This window comes from Excalfactoria chinensis, chromosome 1, assembly GCF_039878825.1.
Source record: "Excalfactoria chinensis isolate bCotChi1 chromosome 1, bCotChi1.hap2, whole genome shotgun sequence".
Lineage (NCBI taxonomy): Eukaryota > Metazoa > Chordata > Aves > Galliformes > Phasianidae > Excalfactoria > Excalfactoria chinensis.
The window spans coordinates 86,202,199-86,220,794 of record NC_092825.1 but is presented as its reverse complement, the minus strand read 5'-3'; the positions used below and the strand labels follow the sequence as shown (position 1 = coordinate 86,220,794).

The 18,596-nt window shown below is 40.2% G+C and overlaps 1 protein-coding gene and 1 long non-coding RNA gene across 5 annotated transcripts in view; one reads left to right on the top strand and one right to left on the bottom strand.

The window, feature by feature from the left end:
- EPHA6 (EPH receptor A6) overlaps positions 1–13,079 on the bottom strand; it is a 463,816-nt gene extending 450,737 nt beyond the window's left edge. For all 4 annotated transcript variants that reach the window (XM_072332791.1, XM_072332808.1, XM_072332800.1 and 1 more), the window contains exon 1: positions 12,310–13,079. In XM_072332791.1, coding sequence (XP_072188892.1) covers positions 12,310–12,412 — 103 coding nt within the window. In that variant the 5' untranslated portion in view covers positions 12,413–13,079. The remainder of the gene's footprint in view (positions 1–12,309) is intronic.
- Positions 13,080–13,213: 134 nt separating this feature from the next.
- The window catches only part of LOC140260619 (uncharacterized), a 98,699-nt gene continuing 93,316 nt past the window's right edge, over positions 13,214–18,596 (top strand). Inside the window, exon 1 of the long non-coding RNA XR_011905579.1 lies at positions 13,214–13,487. This is a non-coding gene — a long non-coding RNA (uncharacterized lncRNA). The remainder of the gene's footprint in view (positions 13,488–18,596) is intronic.

The window sequence follows — 18,596 nt, the reverse complement described above, 5'->3', positions numbered from 1 at the left end:
AAGTTCTTTGAAGAACTTAGAATCACAGAATCATGAAGTTTGGAAAAGACCACTAAAATTGCCTTGTTCAATCATCAACACATCCCCCATGCCCACTAACCACCATGTCACAGTGCCACATGTACATGTTTCCCGAGTACCTCCAGGGGTGGTGACTCCATCACCTCCCTGGGCAGCCTGTGCCAATACCTCACCGCCCTTCCTGAGAAGAATTTTTTCCTAATATTACATGCTACAGTTAAGTAAAAAATTTCCAACCACAAACTGCTTTGGCAATCCCATCTGATTTGGAGAGGGAGAAAATTCTCATCTTCTCAGGTGGCTGCAATTGCTCTTACTCTGAGAATATGAGCAAGACACACAAACTTGTCATCCTGCGGAGAGGTTTCTCATTATAAAGCTTATCAGAACACCTCACCAGACTTCAGTATTCATTTCAACATTTTTTAGGGTTAAAAAGGTGAAAGAAATTCCAAAAATTGAAAGGGGAAGAAAAAAATAAATGTGGATCCACTTAAATGCAATAACCCAGTAGAAATACGACTGCTCCCCTAACTTTCTCTTCCATTCCTGGCCTCTAATATAGTTTTATACACTTTGATATTGGTACTGTTCACATCCCATAATGCCTGGTAGATGTCTGGAACTTGAACCTGAGCTCTGTAACACAGCAAATCAGGTTCCACTGTTTTCCTTTATCCCTTTTATGTAAACCAAACATTTCACATTCAAACTACAATGTAAATAAAATTAAGGACTGAATGCAGCTCCAGATCAACTTATTTCAACCATTCTCATTAAGAACTTTCCTGAGCCTTCTCTTCTCCACGCCGAACCATCCCAGCTCTCTCAGCCTCTCCTCACAGGAGTGTCCAGTCCTTCCATCCTCTCCATGTCCCTTCACTCAATTCTTTCTTGTACTAAGTGGCTCATAACTTGACTCAGCACTCCAGGTGCAGCCTCACCAGTGCTGAGGGAGGAAGAATCCACCTCTCTTCACCCACTGTCAATACTTGCTAAATGCAGCCCCAGAAACAATCAGTTGCCTTTGCTGCAAATGTTCATCTCTGGCTCCCATTCAATTTGATGTCTACCAGGACTTCCAAGACCTCTTTGACAATGTTGCTTTTCAGCTGGTTGGCCTCCAGCATGTCATGGTTCCTGGAGGTAGTTCCTCCCCAGGTGCAGGATTCTGCACTTTTCCTTGTTGAATTTCATGAGATTTCTGTCAGCCCATTTCTTTAGACATTTAAGAGACCTCTGGATGGCAGCACAGCCCTCTGGCCTATCAGCCATTCCTCCTGGTTTTTGTGTCATCTACATTTTGCTGAAGACGTTCTCTACTGACAAAGGAGCCACCTTCTCAAATGGTTAAAGTGAGTTTTCAAACTACATACTTGCTCTTCCAAACAAATGTATGGAGCAAGAAGAGTGGAAAATCACTTCACAAATGATTCTGGTGCAACTTAAACCTTAAGAAATTCAAAATTTTGCGTAACAGTAAGTAAAAAAATAAATAGAAATAGGTTATGCATAAAACAAACGAGACTACCAAACATGCATTCCTCCAAGCTACAGCCCGAGCAATCAGATGATCTGAGATCAATCTAAGTGCAAGTTCTTGCACCTGGGCTGTGGCAACCCCAACTACGAGTACAAACTGGGGGAAGTAAAGATGTCACATAGCCCTGCTGAAAAGGGCCTGGGGGTATTGCTGAATGATAAACTGTACATGAACCAGCAATGTGCTCTCACACCCCAGAAAGCCAACCACATATATCCTGCATTGCATCAAAAGAAGCTCTACTCTGTGCTGGTGACACCTCACCTAGAATACTGTGTTTAGATGTGGAGTTCTCAGTGCAGGAGAGATGTGGACTTGTTAAAGCATATCCAGAGAACAGCCACAAAAATGATCCAAGGGATGGAACCCCCTTCCTATGAGGACAGGTTGAGAACTGGAGCTGTTCCGCCTGGAGAAGGCTCCAAGGAGGCCTGATGGCAGCTTTTCAGTATCTAAAGTACGGGTGGAGGTATAAGAAGGAAGAGGACAGATTCTTTTACAGGGTCTGTTGTGACAGGACAAGGGGAAATGGCTTGAAACTATAAGACAGGATATTTAGACTGGATATAAGGAAAAATAAAATTACAATAAGAACGGTGAGGCATTGGAACAGGTTGCCCTGACAAGTGGTAGAAGCCTCTTTGCTTGGACACATTCAAGTTCAGGCTGGAAGGGGCTCTGAGTACCCTGATCTAGCTGTAGATGTCCCTGCTCATCACAGGGGAATTAGACTAGTTGACTTTTAAGGGACCTTCCAACTCAATAGATTCTATGTTCTATATGGTAATTTTATCATCATTTATACCGTTATAACGTACGTATCATGATACATCTGAAAAAAAGAACAGAGGTGGAAATGCAAATCAGGAAGAAGACTGTTGTCAGTAAATTTTAACATTCTCTGTGTGTAGTTCTAAATGCCAACATCTAATCCAGTCTAATCTGTTATTGATTTTCTTTCCTGTTTTGAAAATGTCCATCTGTGTCACCAATTTCAATCATCTTTTATTTCTTGAGGCACACCTCTCTGATATAAGATAAATCTATCAGACTACAGCTATTAAAAATAATTTGCTAATTTTCTCGAATATGATGAAAATTCACTAGTGAAAGGCTTCAGGACATTATTTGAAACTACCTGTTACTAAATTAGTAAGGAAAATGATTATTAGTAAAATGGACAGGCTAACCATTATTATAAGTTTTGATATACTCCAGCAAAAACAAGTATTTCATGAGAACGTAAAAAAGGGGAAAACTAGCTATGAGAGTGATCTCCACTCTAACTATGACTATAACTCAGGTTACCTAAGTAACATCTTAAAACATGCTTTTTTTACCTTTAAAATATTTTGCATATCAAAACATTCACTCTGAAATATGCTGTGTTGAAATCTATGTTTGAAATGCCTTTCTTAGAAAACATTTCATATAAAACTGCTGAAATATTTCCAAAAGCAAGACAAGGGAAAATATGTTTTATGCCTTTAATTAATCAACACTAGCAGTTCTGTCATTTGGAGTACCTTGATAGTAGTTCGCTGATGTCCTTTGCTATAAGTTCACATTTACCCAAGCTGAACTTGTTTGCTATACAGAAGTTTTGTCACTCCCAAAGCTTATGTATTCTTAGAGCATTCCAAGCTTAACAGACTCTACATACCAATTTGACTGTGCTGATACTTTTACCAAAGAGCAAACAAGCATTCCCCAAACTAAGACATTGAAGGTGCACAAGAGGTTCTCTCTTTGTATCTCCTGGTTGCCAAATCAATATGTGCAGGAAGCTTTCAGCAGTATTCTCATCCCAACAGACCTCAGAACAACCCAGGTCAAATGCAGCAAAGTGAGGAATGATGGAACAATGAAATAAAGGGAAATCGTGGGACATAAACTATCTGGAAGAATGAAGAATAAAAAGAGAAGAAGAACAAGTAAAGATATTAGGAGCTAAAGTCATTGGGGTTCTTAAGCAACCTAGTGAGGACAACTTTGTTGTGTAACCTCTAAATGAATATACTTTTCTTCAAAATTCCTTTGATGTTTAACACAGTTTACCGGCAGAGTGTATGTCTTCATGACTTATGCCTATGCCATGTAAAATGGAATCTCTCTTGCCTTAATTCAGATCATTTAGCAGAGAATTATTCTGTCAATCTAAATAAACCAACATTCTATGTGAATGATTGCTGAAGAGGAAGAGAATAAAGATCTTCTAAAAATGTAAAAAATGAGGTCAGAAAGGAAATTCATATTAATTATATTTTTACATTAATGGGATTAGCAATTCCCACATCTAAAAGTTAGGAAAAGCCAGCACAGAAGTCTCTATGACTCATGGTCTACATAAAAGATAGCTGGACCCTAAGACTGTAGGGGGCTAGAAATAATTAATGGTACAATGTCTTTATTGTATATTATCATACACCAAATTCAGAAGAAAAAGATTCTTGCTGCTGAGACATTAATTGGGTTTAGTTTTTCATTGCATCTGACAACAATCTGAGTTCAAGTTTGGTTTGGAAGTTCACGTTTCTTCATTTCGAAATATTAGCAGTACTCAATAAAATGTTCCTCCAATAACTAACGTCCACCAAACTGAATGACTAAAACTAACATAATCCTCCTAGTGGTTATTCCTGCTGTACCATTCTTGCACGTAAACATTTAACAGCTTCAGCAATATAAACAGACTGGAAACACTACAAAAAGAATGTCTAGATCTCCTTTCATTTTTTTTATTTATTTATTTTTTCCTAATGTGTCCAAAATATATTTGGATAACATAATTTTCAATTTTAGCCAAAACTTTTCTATAGAATTTTATTTTAAACCAGCACTTGGAATGCATCGGGAAAACTGGCTTGGTACATTTCAAAGAGTTAATCACTTGTACCAAGATTAAAATGCTAGTGCATTATTTTACAGAATGCTTTCTAATTCACTCTTTTATTCCTTTATTTTAAGCTAAGAAGTATCCAGCAGACAGAAAATGGAAATTACAGCAGCAAGTGCACTCTAACCAAGGGCCCCTAGCCAAGACAAATCACTCATTACATGCATCAGTTATACTGTTTGCTATATGTGACTTTTCCCCTTTTGTCCTAGGTGCAGAAGCCATTAAGTGGATTGAAGCTGTGAAACTCTCAGTAAATATACCTTTTGCTATGTCCTCATTCTGTGTATGTACCTTCACATGAGCTTGTTACAAATGGTGCTTCTGCCCATCTTTCATTCTGCATAGAATCGACACAGCTGTGATTTTATTCAATGAAGGAAAGCTGTATTGCAAATGCAGTTGACATGTCTGCTTATTAAAACACTCTAGATTGCTTCGATTGCATTAGTGCTTTTCACATAAGCACTACCTATGGTATCCAATGAAGAGTAGTAATGACCCATGAGGAGCAGATGTGCATATAGTCATCATTAATTTGGTAACAGCCTTCTTGCAGAACCCATCAGCAAACAGTAGACACCTTCAAAGACTGTCTGGAATTCAGTCACCTCGGAATAAATAAAACTACTTCTCTTAAGAGGGAAAAAACCCTCAATCAACTCCTCATAAATCCACCTAAACAAAGACTAATAATTTTTAGTAAAGATTCTTGTTTCTTCAATGACTTGAAATAGAATCTCTCCCAGAACACTGTATAGCTTGGTTTTCTGACTAAAAGAATAGTAGGTATACTTGCTAATAACCAATTCTATTTTTATTTTCTTACTTCTCTTTCTGCACTGCATCCATGAGGTGGAAGGAGTAGGGAAAAGCAAGAACTGGAAAACAGATGGATATAATTTTAATAGTTAGCTGTCAAATGTGCAAACATAAAACCATTACTAAACTTGACTAAATATGTATTGTTCACAAAATATGAGTTTATAATCAGAGATTTTAAAGTAACCATCAAAGCCGAAATGGGTACAAATTCTAAGCATTCTACTATTAACAAATTGATTAGAGAACTAAGGAGCCTGATAAATACAATTAGAATGTATTACCTAACATTTCTAGTGAGAAACCTTAACATGTGCTGTTTGCTGTGTTCAGTTTTGGGCCCCTCACTGCAAGAAAGACATTGAGGCCCTGGAACGTGTTCAGAGGAGGGCTACGAAGCTGGTGAGGGGTCTGGAGCACAGGCCTTATGAGGAGCGGCTGAGGGAACTGGGATTGTTCAGCCTGGAGAAGAGGAGGCTCAGGGGAGACCTTATAGCTCTCTATAGCTTCCTGAAAGGAGGTTGTGGTGAGCTGGGGGTTGGCCTTTTCTCTCGTGTAGACAGTGATAGAACTAGAGGGAATGGTTTCAAGCTGCGACAGGGGAGGTTCAGGCTGGACATTAGGAAGTATTTCTTCTCAGAAAGGGTAGTCAGGCATTGGAATGCACTGCCCAGGGAGGTAGTAGAGTCACCGACCATGGGAGTGTTCAAGAAACGTTTGGATGTTGCGTTGAGGAATATGGTTTAGCTGGGAAGTATTGGTAATGGTTGGACTAGATGATCTTCTAGGTCTTTTCCAACCTGAAAAATTCTGTGATTCTGTGACTCACATAATTAGTGAGCCCACTATAATAATCCCCTTGCAACAGTGAAGGCACACTTCAAGTTCATCAGATGCAGATTCAGTTTAGAAGTACAAATGCATACAGCTACCCTGACAAGGGAGACAGTCAGAGAGGCTGCTGGAAAGAGGGTGAAAGGAGAGAAGAAAACTTATATTTCCGATTTTGGAACTGTTTTGGGCCAGATGGCAAAATGAGCACATGGGAAAAGACCAGTCCTGATCATGCATTACTATTTGTGACCAGGTGAGTGAACAAAGCACAGCCTTCTCTTGCACAGACCAGTATTTAATTTTTCGTTAAATTTCAGTTTGGCTCCTTCTTGGCATAAAAATCGCAGTAACACAGAACTTTCAAATACAGTCCGTCATCCTGGGAGAGAAGTATTTGTCAAGGGGAGTGTGAGAGTCAGGGAGAAATATCTGAAGACCTTGGGATTGTTTAAAAACAAATGTTGTAATATAGAATTCTTTACAGGTTTTCAGAGAACAGGAAAACATTCAGACCTGAAGCACCTTAGCTCACCAAGTTTCAAGCCTGTGCTTGACGTTCATACAGTGTATTCTACACGGTGTTTTCATGATCACTTTTCAAAAAATGGAATGTTTCTACGGCTTTGAATCAAGAGTTCAGAACTGATAAATGCAAATTTCGCCTTTTTATACCCGGAGACAAAAATACTTTCAAAATCTTTAGATCCTTCTACAGAAAGGATCAGTTTTGTTTTCTTATGAGATGATAGAATTTAGACCAAATCCAGAGATACTAGTAAGTGCTGGAAATGCTAACATGCCGATGTTTTACATTGTGTGAGTGAGACAATTCAGTATCATTTTCCTACTGAGTATTTTTTGTTAACATGACTGATGAGCTTCAGATATCCAAATAAAATAGACTCTTTATTTAAAGCAAACTTTGGCCTCAAAGCTGTGTTCTCTGACATATAGTACTTAGTACTATACTTAGTACTTAGCAAGTACTTGCATTACAAATGGATGCTGCATTAATTGAAGAGAGTTCTTCTTAATGCCTTTATTTTAAACTGACTTATTCTTAGACATGGGGAAGCACAACTCTACCTACAGACATTCACACACACACAAGAAGAGGTCTCACAAAAACAATAATGAAAGCATAACCGAAACTAGTATAAGGATTGATGGAATAAGACGAAGACTGGAAAATTATATCTCCGTATCATGGATTTCAGCATTAAAGGGTATGACAAACAAAAGGCCAGCCTCTTTTTTATGTCAATGTCAAGGCAGAGTAAGCCAGCGATCCTAATGGAGACATTCCATTTTACACACCCAGCTGAAATAAGGAACCTAAATGTGCTATATTTGGATCCAAGAATAATACAATATTCCTCATACTGCATATGCATATCAGTTTCTAAATATAGGTGATTAGTTAAAGTAGACTGTAATCAAATTAGGCTTCTAATTTTACAAAATGTAGCTAACAAATTGAATATTAATGTATTGTACCTCTTACTGACAAAACATCTACTTAACTGACTTCTCTAAAATTCACAGTTGAGAAGTCTGACAACAGACACCCAGGAGGGCCCTCGGATAGAGTTTGTAACTAATTATTTACATCTAAAATATGTACCTAGGAACCCAGGAGGAGTCTTCCATAAGAATACAACTGAATTTCTTTCACACTCCTTCCTTCTTTCATTTGAAAACCATTTGACTTGCCAAAAATAAAACTTTATGTTGAAACACTGACGGCTAAATTCATGGGACGGTAAGAATGGTCATCCTGGATCAAACCTAAAGTATAGCTAATCTGATTTTGAAGTCCAGATAGAGAGCAGCCAGCAGCAGATCCTTTGGAAAGGACCATCAAATAGGAGGCAGATACAGGACAGTCACCATCTCCATACTAGTGTTAGACTGGTTTCTAGGAACTGCACTGGTTTGTTTCCTAACACAAGCATGACACCCGCTGAAACTGAAAATGCTGATCTCCCTGAATAAAACATGAGAGATGGAGAAAACACTGCTTGCTAACCATCAGCTGCTCTCTTCAGCTTTTATTTCCATAATTCCTTCCAGCACTTAGCCTCCTTTCTTAACAGGGCCAAGCTGTGTAATTCTGGAAATATTTCAGTTCCTCTGAGGTGTTTTCACACCCCAAATTACATGAGAATTACAGAACAGAATTACAGAAGAAAATGAGATCTTACTCAACTGACAGTTGAGCTATACATTTTCTTTTATCTTTATTTCCATACTAATCGTTCTAATCTGGCCAAAATAAGAAAATATCCAAACAGTAGTTAATACTGCTAAATACAAAACCATGAATATATCATGAAGCATTAACTTCAAATCTGTTCACTACAGATATCTCAGATATGTATAGCATTCCAATCTAGGCTTTTGGGTAAAAAAAAAAAGTCATTTCATGCATATCTACACCTGTGGAGGTTCCATAGCCATCCTTACCACTGAAAAACAAATAGGGTAGAAATATTTTTTTGAAAGATCTTAAGTAGGGCAAGTTTTGTGTTTTCCATATATGCTTAGAAGAGAATTAAACCTTTATCGCAATAGCAGTAATCAGCATCCGTGTCATTCAGAGAAAAGTTCAGCCTCTACACTCAGTCCTGGTTTCTTTAATACTATAGGAAAATTCTGAGTGCTGTATTCAAAAAGACTACTTCTCTGTGATAGACTGTGCTTACGTAAAAATAAATATGCGGATAAATACAAGCCAACATCTTTGAACTGATGAAGAACTCAAGGTCACTAGTAATCTGTCTCAGATTTTAATATGTGAATCACAAGGCTCTATTACATACTTTGAGCTACCCAATTTACATCAGGCATAATCATTGTGAAAATAGATGCTATATCAATTTTGGAATTGATGTTTGACATTATCTCTTAACTTAAAACTCTTTTTTTGCAGGAGGAAATGAATATGTTTGCATTTTAGAAGGAAGCATATGAAACAAACCTTGCATAACCTAGCAAGGTATAGTGACACCTGGTAACTGAAAAAGCATACAACTTCCTTTTATAGTTCATCGGTAGACATGATGAAGTATGTAAGCCCTATAGTTTACTTCAGAAATCAATTGTCTGGCGAAAAATAACAGCAACTACAGTTTGCAAGAAACCAGTAAGCAAAAATTCTTTCTGGTTAACACATACGTGAAAATTTACGTACATGCTTAGCAAAGGATAGCATCATATTGTTAATATGCTATCATACTATTAATATGCTATCTCTATCTTAATAGCTCATGTTTTACACAAAGATCACATTTCAGATGCTCTAATTTGTATCTCTAGGTCTGAGTAGTTGCTCAATCCAGCATGTTTTAGCAATCAAACCAACAAACAACTCAAGCTGAAATCTTGCACTGGTGACTGATTTGTTACCAGACGTAACTAGATGTCACGCTCAATCAAAATTCAGATGAATGTTCAGGCACCCAACCCACACTATTAATTGAGGTTTTTGTTTTGAACAGTTCAGTTTCAGACCATAGTGATACAGGTTCCTACGCAGCTTCATGGCCTTGCTTACCTACAGGATTTTTCTTAACGGTAAAATCTAGTTCTTGGCATGGTCATTATTTGTTTCTTGAACTTAGCACTCCATTAAGATGAATGAGTAAGCTCACTTCTCTGTCAATAGTATTGTTTTTGTCTGCCTTGCTACAGATACAGTAAGACACCATGAATTGATTTACTGGTTGAAAGAGAGACAACCTGAAAGTCTTGGAACTATATCAAAACAGATATCTTTTTGTTCGCAGAAAGCAAACAAAAAGATAAACTCCAGCACGGTTATTTGTAAGACTGAAGTGCATTAATTCTCTGAAAATCCCTCTTTAGTAACAGAAAATAAATCATTAAGAATGAAGAGGAAGGGCTTTCTGTTTACCAGATTGGACTAATAAGCTTATTCCCCTTCCACATTTTTCCCCCATCAAACAATCCAAGCAAAATCTTCCTTCACAAGTTTGTATTAATGCTGGTATGCCTGTACATAGGAAAGAGAAGGCCAAACATTTTGGATAGTATAGCTAAGCTAAGTTACAAAGACTATAACTATTAGTGAAAAACCAACACCCATTAATGCAAACATGTTTCCAAGATGTATAGTCTGAAATATCACCTTATAACAGTTGATTTTTTTTTCCTCAGCCAACAGCACAGGAGTTCAAAATATCCTTCATAGCAGGGATTCTAAACATTATAGCTGGCATTTTAGACCTATCCACTTAAGTGTAACATAACGTGCAACTGTTTCATTGCGTTTATTTTCTTTTATTCAACTTCTGGTTTTAGAGAAAGTCGTCGTTATTGATAGCTTCTTCAAATGGGTGAAAATCCAGTAAATCTTCAGTTCACGTGTATGGTTAAGTTAGACTGATTCCATGGTAAAATGGCAAAACCAAAGAAAAGAGATCTCTCTTTTTATTAGAGGTTTCAAAACAAAGAGCAGAAAGGGAAGTTATTCAGAAGTTAAGAAATTTATCAGTACTCTGTGCAACCACTTCTCTCAATACCAGAACTTGTATTGGAAAAGTTACATCAACATCAGAAACCCATTCCAACCCTGACAGACTTTTCCTTGGGCTAATGGGCAGCCATTTTCCTCCATTTTAACTGCCTTTTAAAAATTATTACCAACTTCATCCCAGGATTATTCCTTGCACTACTTAATAAAAATCCTTTACTTTCAATGTGTAGAAAGTCTCACTTATTCCATGGTACACATGAATTACTTTAAACAGCATTTCTGCGTCTTGTTAGGTCTTACGGTAATGTAGTAGACGTAAGTATGCACTAGTGAGAATGACATAAAAGAAGAACTGTGCTGTACAACTATGAGAATCTGATGTTGTCTAAAACATGATGAAGGACAAAACACGATAGAGCATTAATATGACTATATGTTATCCATTTTCAGACTGAAACTATCCATAACATTCAGTGCAGAAGAGGTAAAGGAATAGTATTCTTTAGTATATCCCTATCACATCTGACCCTGATTACTGAAGGGTTTTGTGCCTGAACTATCATATCTTCCTGTTTTCCCAGTGATTTATTCTCTCTTTTTACTGTTACCCAAGTAAATATAATAAACACTGAAAAAAAGAATGTCAAAACAAAGTGTGAAAATAAATGAACTACAAATTTAGCAGTACTCCACAAGTAAAAAGCTGTTTGCTCATTACTTTCCAACACGGTCATATTCAGCACTTCTTTCAACAATAATGGGGAACATAATTTCTGCTAGAAGCAGCATTTAGAGCCGTCCTTCAGCTCCTGTATTTTCACTCACATCCCAGTAAAACCCCCGAGTGGGAAAGATAAATTGTACAAAAGCAAATTGTAAAAAAATTAAAAGAAAAATAAACAAAAAAACAGAACAGAAAGTAGGAGGGACTCAGTGTAGGAATAGATGCACCCTGCCTCCTCCACAACTAAGTAGAGAGATGTATAATAAATTAACAGTTATGGAAATGCCTTGCTCTATCCAGATGTTCAATAACGTACAACACAGCGTTTCACAATCAGTGACTTCTTTTCTCTTTTTTTTTTCCAGTTCTTCCTAACAACATTTGACACCATCTGAGTGTGCCGTGCATTTTAATCTTCATTTCTCTAAGTAGGGTGATTCCCTTTCCAACCCAGAGGCATTTTGAATCCGCACGTACATTACAACCTAAGCAATTCAACAACCGTCGTCAGCTGGACCTGATGAGCACGCACCTGTGACAAAGACTCTAGATGAGGCTAATTTCGAGCAGTCAAACCAGGTGTTAAGGGCAACGATGCCTCTTAACTCGCGTGACGCACCCTAAAGCCCGCTCGGTTAGAGCCAGCTGTCCCTCAGCAACCCCATTTCACGTAGCGGGATGCCGCCGCTCTCTCAGCGGGGATAACTTCCAGTCCGCTGCAAGTTCGGCCGCACCGGAGGGCAGCGCACAGCCGCAGCCCCGCTCAGCTCCGTGCCCCCCTCTCACCCGCACCCAACTTTCACGGGGCCGCCCCCAGCGGATGCCGCCGGACAAGCCCAGCCGGGCGGCTCCCGGCCGCAGCGCCCGCCCCGCTCCGCCGAGACGCCGATCCCGCTGCCCGGCCGGGTGCGGAGCCCCCTCCCCACCGCCCCGCTCTCGCCGGAAAGTTGCGGCCCCGCGGCCGCCCTCACCTTGGTTGGAGGCGCCGTGTCCGCCGGCTGCGGGGTGCGCCGTCAGCAGGGGGAGGAAGAGGCCGAATCTCCAGAGCAGACCCCGAGCGTCGCAACACCCCATGGCTGGGGCCCGCCGAGCGCCCCGCGTCCTCCTTCAGGCCGGCGGGGAACGCCGCGGCGCGACTGCCGCCCCGCCGGGGTCCGGGGCGCGCCGCGCTGCCTGCGCTGCCGCCGGGGGCTGCCCGGGCCGGGGCGGGCGCATCCACCGGCGGCGTCCCGGGGCACGGCGGCGGCCAAGAGGGAGAGCGGGAAGGCGGCGAGGGGCGCGGGAGCCCCGTGCTGCACAGCCGCGAGGGGCGGCGGCGCTGACGAGCGGGAGAGCTTCGGCAACTTCGGGCTGAGCCCCGCTCCTGGGCGGCCCTTCAGCCCCGTAGAGGCGCCGCCGGCAGCTCCGGCAGCCTCCTCCGCCGTCCGCGCCGCATCCCCGGCCGGAGGCAGCGCCTAGGGGCTTCAGTATCCCATAGCGGAGGAGGGTCCTGCCCCGCCGCCGGGCTGTTCGGCTGCAGGCGGGTTGAGGAGCAGGGCTGGGCGCCTCCTCACGCTCCCCGTGGCATCAACAAAACTTGCGGGGCGGCATCCCCGGCTCCGCTGCCGCCTCTCGCCCCGCTCTGTCTCTGCCTCTCCCTCTCAGCCGCGGCGGCTCTGCCGCGATCTCCGCCGCTCGCTCCCGATCTGCGTGTCGCGCTCCCGGCCGCGGCTTTTGGTGCCGCCGCTCCCCCGCCGAGCGGCACGGCCCCAGCCCGGCGGGTGCCGGTCCGCCGGGAGGGCGGCGCGGCCCCGCGCCGGGGGCGCTCGGGCACGGGCGGCCCGCCGGCCAAACGGGCGGCCGGGAGCGCGCGGGGAGCGGCGCGGGGGCGAGAGCCTTTGGGCGGCGGCGGCGGCCCCTCCTCAGCCGCCCTCAGAGGGGAGTGCGGGCGTGAGGTGCGCGGCGCGCTTCGGCGAAGGGAGGGGAGGGATGGAAGGAGGAGAGGCGCCCCCTCGGCTCGCAGCCCGCGGGTCAGATGCGGCCGGCTGGGCGCTAGAGGGGGTTAGTTGACAAGGCAAAGCGCCCGGCCGCGGCGGCGGGGCCTGGAAGGAGACTGGAGGGAGGCGAGCGGCGAACTTGGAGCGTGGCGCGGCGCTGGCAGCAAGCGCAGGTGAGTGAGATGGAGGTACGGGCTCTGCCTGCTGGCTGGGCTGCACCGCTCCTCCACCGCGGGCAGTGCGAGCTTTTGGCACGGATTCACTGCGTGGGGGCTGCAGTTGAAGCTGTCATAGGTGCTGGGACAGCTGGAGTTTTTTTTCTTTCCTTATGTTTCTTTTCGTTGAGCATTTCAATTTCCGGACTTGTTCAAAGACAAGAAAACAGCAACAAAACAGGAATCACACAGTTACAGAACTGTAGGGGTTAGAAGACACCTCTGGAAATCATTGAGTCCAACCCCCTGCTAAAGCAGTTTCCTGCAGCGGGTTGTGTGGTTAGTTGTCAAACAGGTCTCGAGTATCTCCAGAGAAGACCATCTCTATAGCAGCCTGCTCCAGGGCTCTGTCACTCTCACAGCAAAAAAAGTTCTTCCCCATTTTTGTGTGGATCCACATTTCTGTGTACGAGTTCCTAAAATCAAGTGTCCAAACGCAGGTGTAGGAGAAGAAAAGCTGTCTGATTCACAAGGTTTCTATGCGCCCACATATCCCATGCAGTCAGTAATAATGCAGCCACAGTGTCCTAAGCCAGAGCACAGCAGAGCTCCTCCTGAGCTGCCTGAGCAGACACTCAGAGGAGCTGTATATGGAAAGAATCACTTTGTAATGCGAGAAAAAAGAATACATTCAAAACTTAGACTTAAGAGTCAGGATTTAGATCACTTTCAAAGGAGTTTTTTCAGTGAACAAAGCCAACAAGGAAATACACGTTTTATTTATATATATATATATTAATGTGAATTCTTGCAGCTCATAGCTGTTCTATAGCATTACAAAATTTCCCACATTTAGCTGAATTAACAACCTCACATAAGGAAATGAAATCTTATTCAAAAAGAAAGCTTAACAGAAAAAGTGTAAGGAAAAAAATATATATATATACATATACAATTTATAAATATATATATGTGTATATATATATACATATATATATATACAATTTGTCAAATAGTGATTAGCATTTTGTCTTAGTTCCATGGTGAACATATTAAAGGAGAAAGTGCAATGTTTGGAGTTTCACCTGAAATACATTACAAAGGGTTGCAATCTACAGTGCCACAACAGTGTTCCACTTTGGAAACAACAAGGTCAAAAGAACGTAACCGGCATATTGTGTGCCTTTTGGGGTTATGGATGAGAATTCAGATTCTTTGTCTGCTATTCTTATCTTTGGTTTAGTAGTAAGGTGCTTTCCAACTGTACTGCCAGAAGAAATTAGGGCAGGAAATCTTATGCAAAGTCTCCTTATTTAAAATGGGACACTTGGGCCATGCATATAATCGACACAACTGCTTGTCCTCAGCCACTGAAAAAGTCTTGCCACGTAATGCAAAAGTGCAGTATGCGCAGTGAATGTAAACTAAGATTCTGTCCCTCACATCTGCTACTGCGTGACACACTTTTCAGCTTTTTGTAGTAGGTTTTCCTCAGACAGCCCTAGTAACACACTTGCAGATGCACTCTTCGTGTACTCCATACTCTCCCTAGGTACTCTTGGGTATCTCCATATACATCAGCATAAACATGGTGTGGGCACACAGTATGTTATCTCTATTTCACTGTCAATAGTGAAATAAAATCAGATTTTTTTAAGGCAGCTTAGAAGGTCTGATTTACCACTTATTTTGTTTCTACGTGTTGCATCAGAATACACCTGAATACAAAAAAGGAGGTAGTGAAAAATGTGATGGGAACAGAGACAGACAAAACCTTTTTATGTGTTTTTTGTATGGTTGGTTGTTGTTGTTTTTAAACATCATTTAGCATCCTGGTAATCATGAACTTCTCAATCTAAAGGAAACAGGTGTGTAACAAAAGAGCATTTACTCTAGAGTCTATTCGCCAACATCTAACTGGCCGCAGAATTCCTAGGGGAACAACTTTGAGAGAGCATTGCTCATTCGTTTAATAGACAAACTATATTTTAAAGCCTCATGTACTATGAAATCCAAATTAAATCTTAATTGTGCTTTTGCATCTCAGCTATGTAAACATCACTGAGGAAAGTAAAAATATTAAATATAAAAAGGTAGAGTCCTGTTCGCATACATGTATTCTCCAAAATATAAAATCCCTTAGTAGTGTGTAAGTAGTGCAGCTTTAGATTTATTCGGAACACATAACTTCACCAGCTCAACAAATCTAAATGGATTCATTACCTTTATATTCAGATTTCTAAAAGATTATGGTTTTTTATAAGCAAGGAAATCCAAATACTCCCACTCTTAAAATGAAAGATAATTTAATCTGTCCTGGAAACAGAAAAATACCTGTTCTACCTTCACTGCTATTACCTTTCTGTTAAAAACAAATGAACAACAACAACAACAAAACAAGAAAGGAAATATGACACTGATGCAGAATTATATGTACTGTGCCATCCTTTCTTGTTTGTTTAGTTAAGTATATATAATTTGTCTTTACTGTGTGTCATAACTGTGTTAATTATAATAAAACAAACTGTAAATTCCTGGGCGGGGGGAGGGGAAGAAAAAAAAAAACTATTCCTTTTATTTTAATAACATTTCTCCATAATATAGAGTGTTTTGTTGTGTGTTAGTCCTTTGAGCCACTATTCACAACTGCGTGTGACCTAGTGTGGTCAAAGTAAACATTTTAATTTAGACACTGACGGAACAGATTTAAAACAAATATGAAGTTAGTTTTCCATGAAGCGGTCAATAGGATTCTATGATTTTAAAATTACTGTAATATTTGGACCAACACACCTTCATGAATATGTTTTAGAAGAGCATCACTCACACGCTAACCTGAACTACAGCATGTGTACTATTAAGAATATAAAATAATATCCATTTCTTGTGGTCTGAGCCAATCATGAACAAAACTCACTGCTGATTCGAAAGTGTAACCAGAAGTGAGCCTTTTAATAGCCTATCTCCTACTCAGGATTACGAATTACTCTTTCTCATGAAACTGAATGTATACTCTGGTTTTCTATTTTAAACAAAATAGTCATATTTCTATTGAATTAGAACCATACATTTTCGTCTGTATGAGTATGCCTCCTAGTTTACTACCACTTCTAACTTTTAGCAAACTTAATGGCAGGCTGACACTGGAAAACTACCGATACTTTTGTGTGTGTGTGTGTGTGACTAGCATAGCCTCAAATATGCTTATGGTATGTGCAGTGATTTGCATGAAATATTTACAGGTTGTGACAGTTTTCTGTGTTCAAAAGAACACCCTCTCCATCACCAAGGAGAGAAAAAGAAGGTTCTTAAAGTTTCAGGCTTGTTTTCTTCTCTGTTGATGATGCAGAAAAAGACAATGAAAAAGAAAGGGAACATAGTCAAAAAGAAAGTTGTGTATTCAAAGAAATCTGTCAGAATATAATTGTACTGAAACTAAGGTAAATAAGTATTTGAATTCTGACATTGAAAACGCTTCTTGAAATAGAGAAGTAGCATCAACACTTCAGTAGTAAACTGAATAAGTTGCAGAAAATTTAGACAAAGCTAACAATTTCGATACAAAGAGGATCCAGAAAAGTCATTTGCCAAGTCTTACCAGTTAATTGTAGTTTTGTTGCTTGGTTATATTTTTCTTTTCAGTTGACTTTTGTATATTATGGACCTATTTCTGAACACACTAGTTCCAATGCTCTGCACTGTGTGAGAAGGTACAATTTAATTAAGCGAGAATGAACCAATGTATTGGGGTTTCATCTCTATCTTTTTACTCTCACGAGTTTTTAATTGCCTCAAATTATTTTTACACTAAAACTGCTGAATTACAAGATTATATGATGTACAAGGTTTGTAAATTGTTTATATTTTTCCAAGTTTCCATTACAATTAAAAAGTTATATCTGTATGACTACACTTTCTTCATCTTCAGTATTTGCTTTTGCATTTACACATTAATTTATGAAGTAAACAAAATAACCTTTTGAAGGGGTAATACAAGCAAATCTATTATCATATTTTTTGCTTTCAGTTTCTATATTTATATAGAACCTAGAATAGAATACAGATCTTTATATAGATCCTTATTTTTTTTATCAGTAGACAACGCAAAAGTTAAAAATCTAAGTTTATGTCTGCAGAAAAGTCTGATAATAATAGAATAGTCCTGGGATCCTACCAAGAGCAGCAAATTGTTTGGCCGTGAGTATTCTCAGTATTTCAGTTTAGTGAGTGGAATTGTGCTGCAGCAAGGCAAATGAATTCCAGATAAAGGCAGTAGAATGAGTTAAGTCAAGGATCTGGAGGAGAAGAATGGGTGATCTAGTCCACAAAGATAAATCTTGACCTCACTGATGATGAAGGAGAGAAAATGTTACTCATAGTGTTGGCAAAGATATATCAAAGATATAGGTATGACTGTGGTTTAGTAGACTATTCAAATTAAAATGTGAGAGGCAGAATTATATACTAATCAAGCCTGGAAGTGCAAGAAATGTAGGCTTTTGTATAAGGGCTTTCTTTATCAATCTCCGTCAGTTCAACAATTCCAGCTATTTAATTGCAAACTGAGTTGGTTCTGAAAATGATAACAGAGTCTTTTTCATGAACAAAATGCTTTGGGGGGAAAAAAAATAAAAAAGAAAAACTGTATTTACTGGAGAATGAGATTCTATTCAAACTATCCAAATAGTCCCCTTGACATAACTGAGAGTGATTAAGTGAGGGCATACTTCAGGACTGTGTCTGAGCTGTTTATCTCCTGGAAGTTAAAAGACTTACATAGCACTCTAAAAGCACATAAAGCTTCTTAGTTTCTTTTCTAAAGATATTTAGAACCAATTAATGATTGCAGCAAGACATTTATTTAGTAGTTAGAAAAAGTAATAAGTATAGCCATAATTGGATGTATAATATTACCACTGGAAATATTCTGGGTTACAGTTACAAGATTAAATTCCCAGTTTTAAGTACCTAAAGACACTTTCATCTATATTTGGACCCCTTTTTGTTATGAAGTGGCAAGAACTCAAATTTCACACCATTCTCACAAAAATGATGAAACCAAAAGTGAGATTGGATTTATTCACATTGTAGTGATAAAACTATAGAGTTTTACTTTTGAAGTGTTTG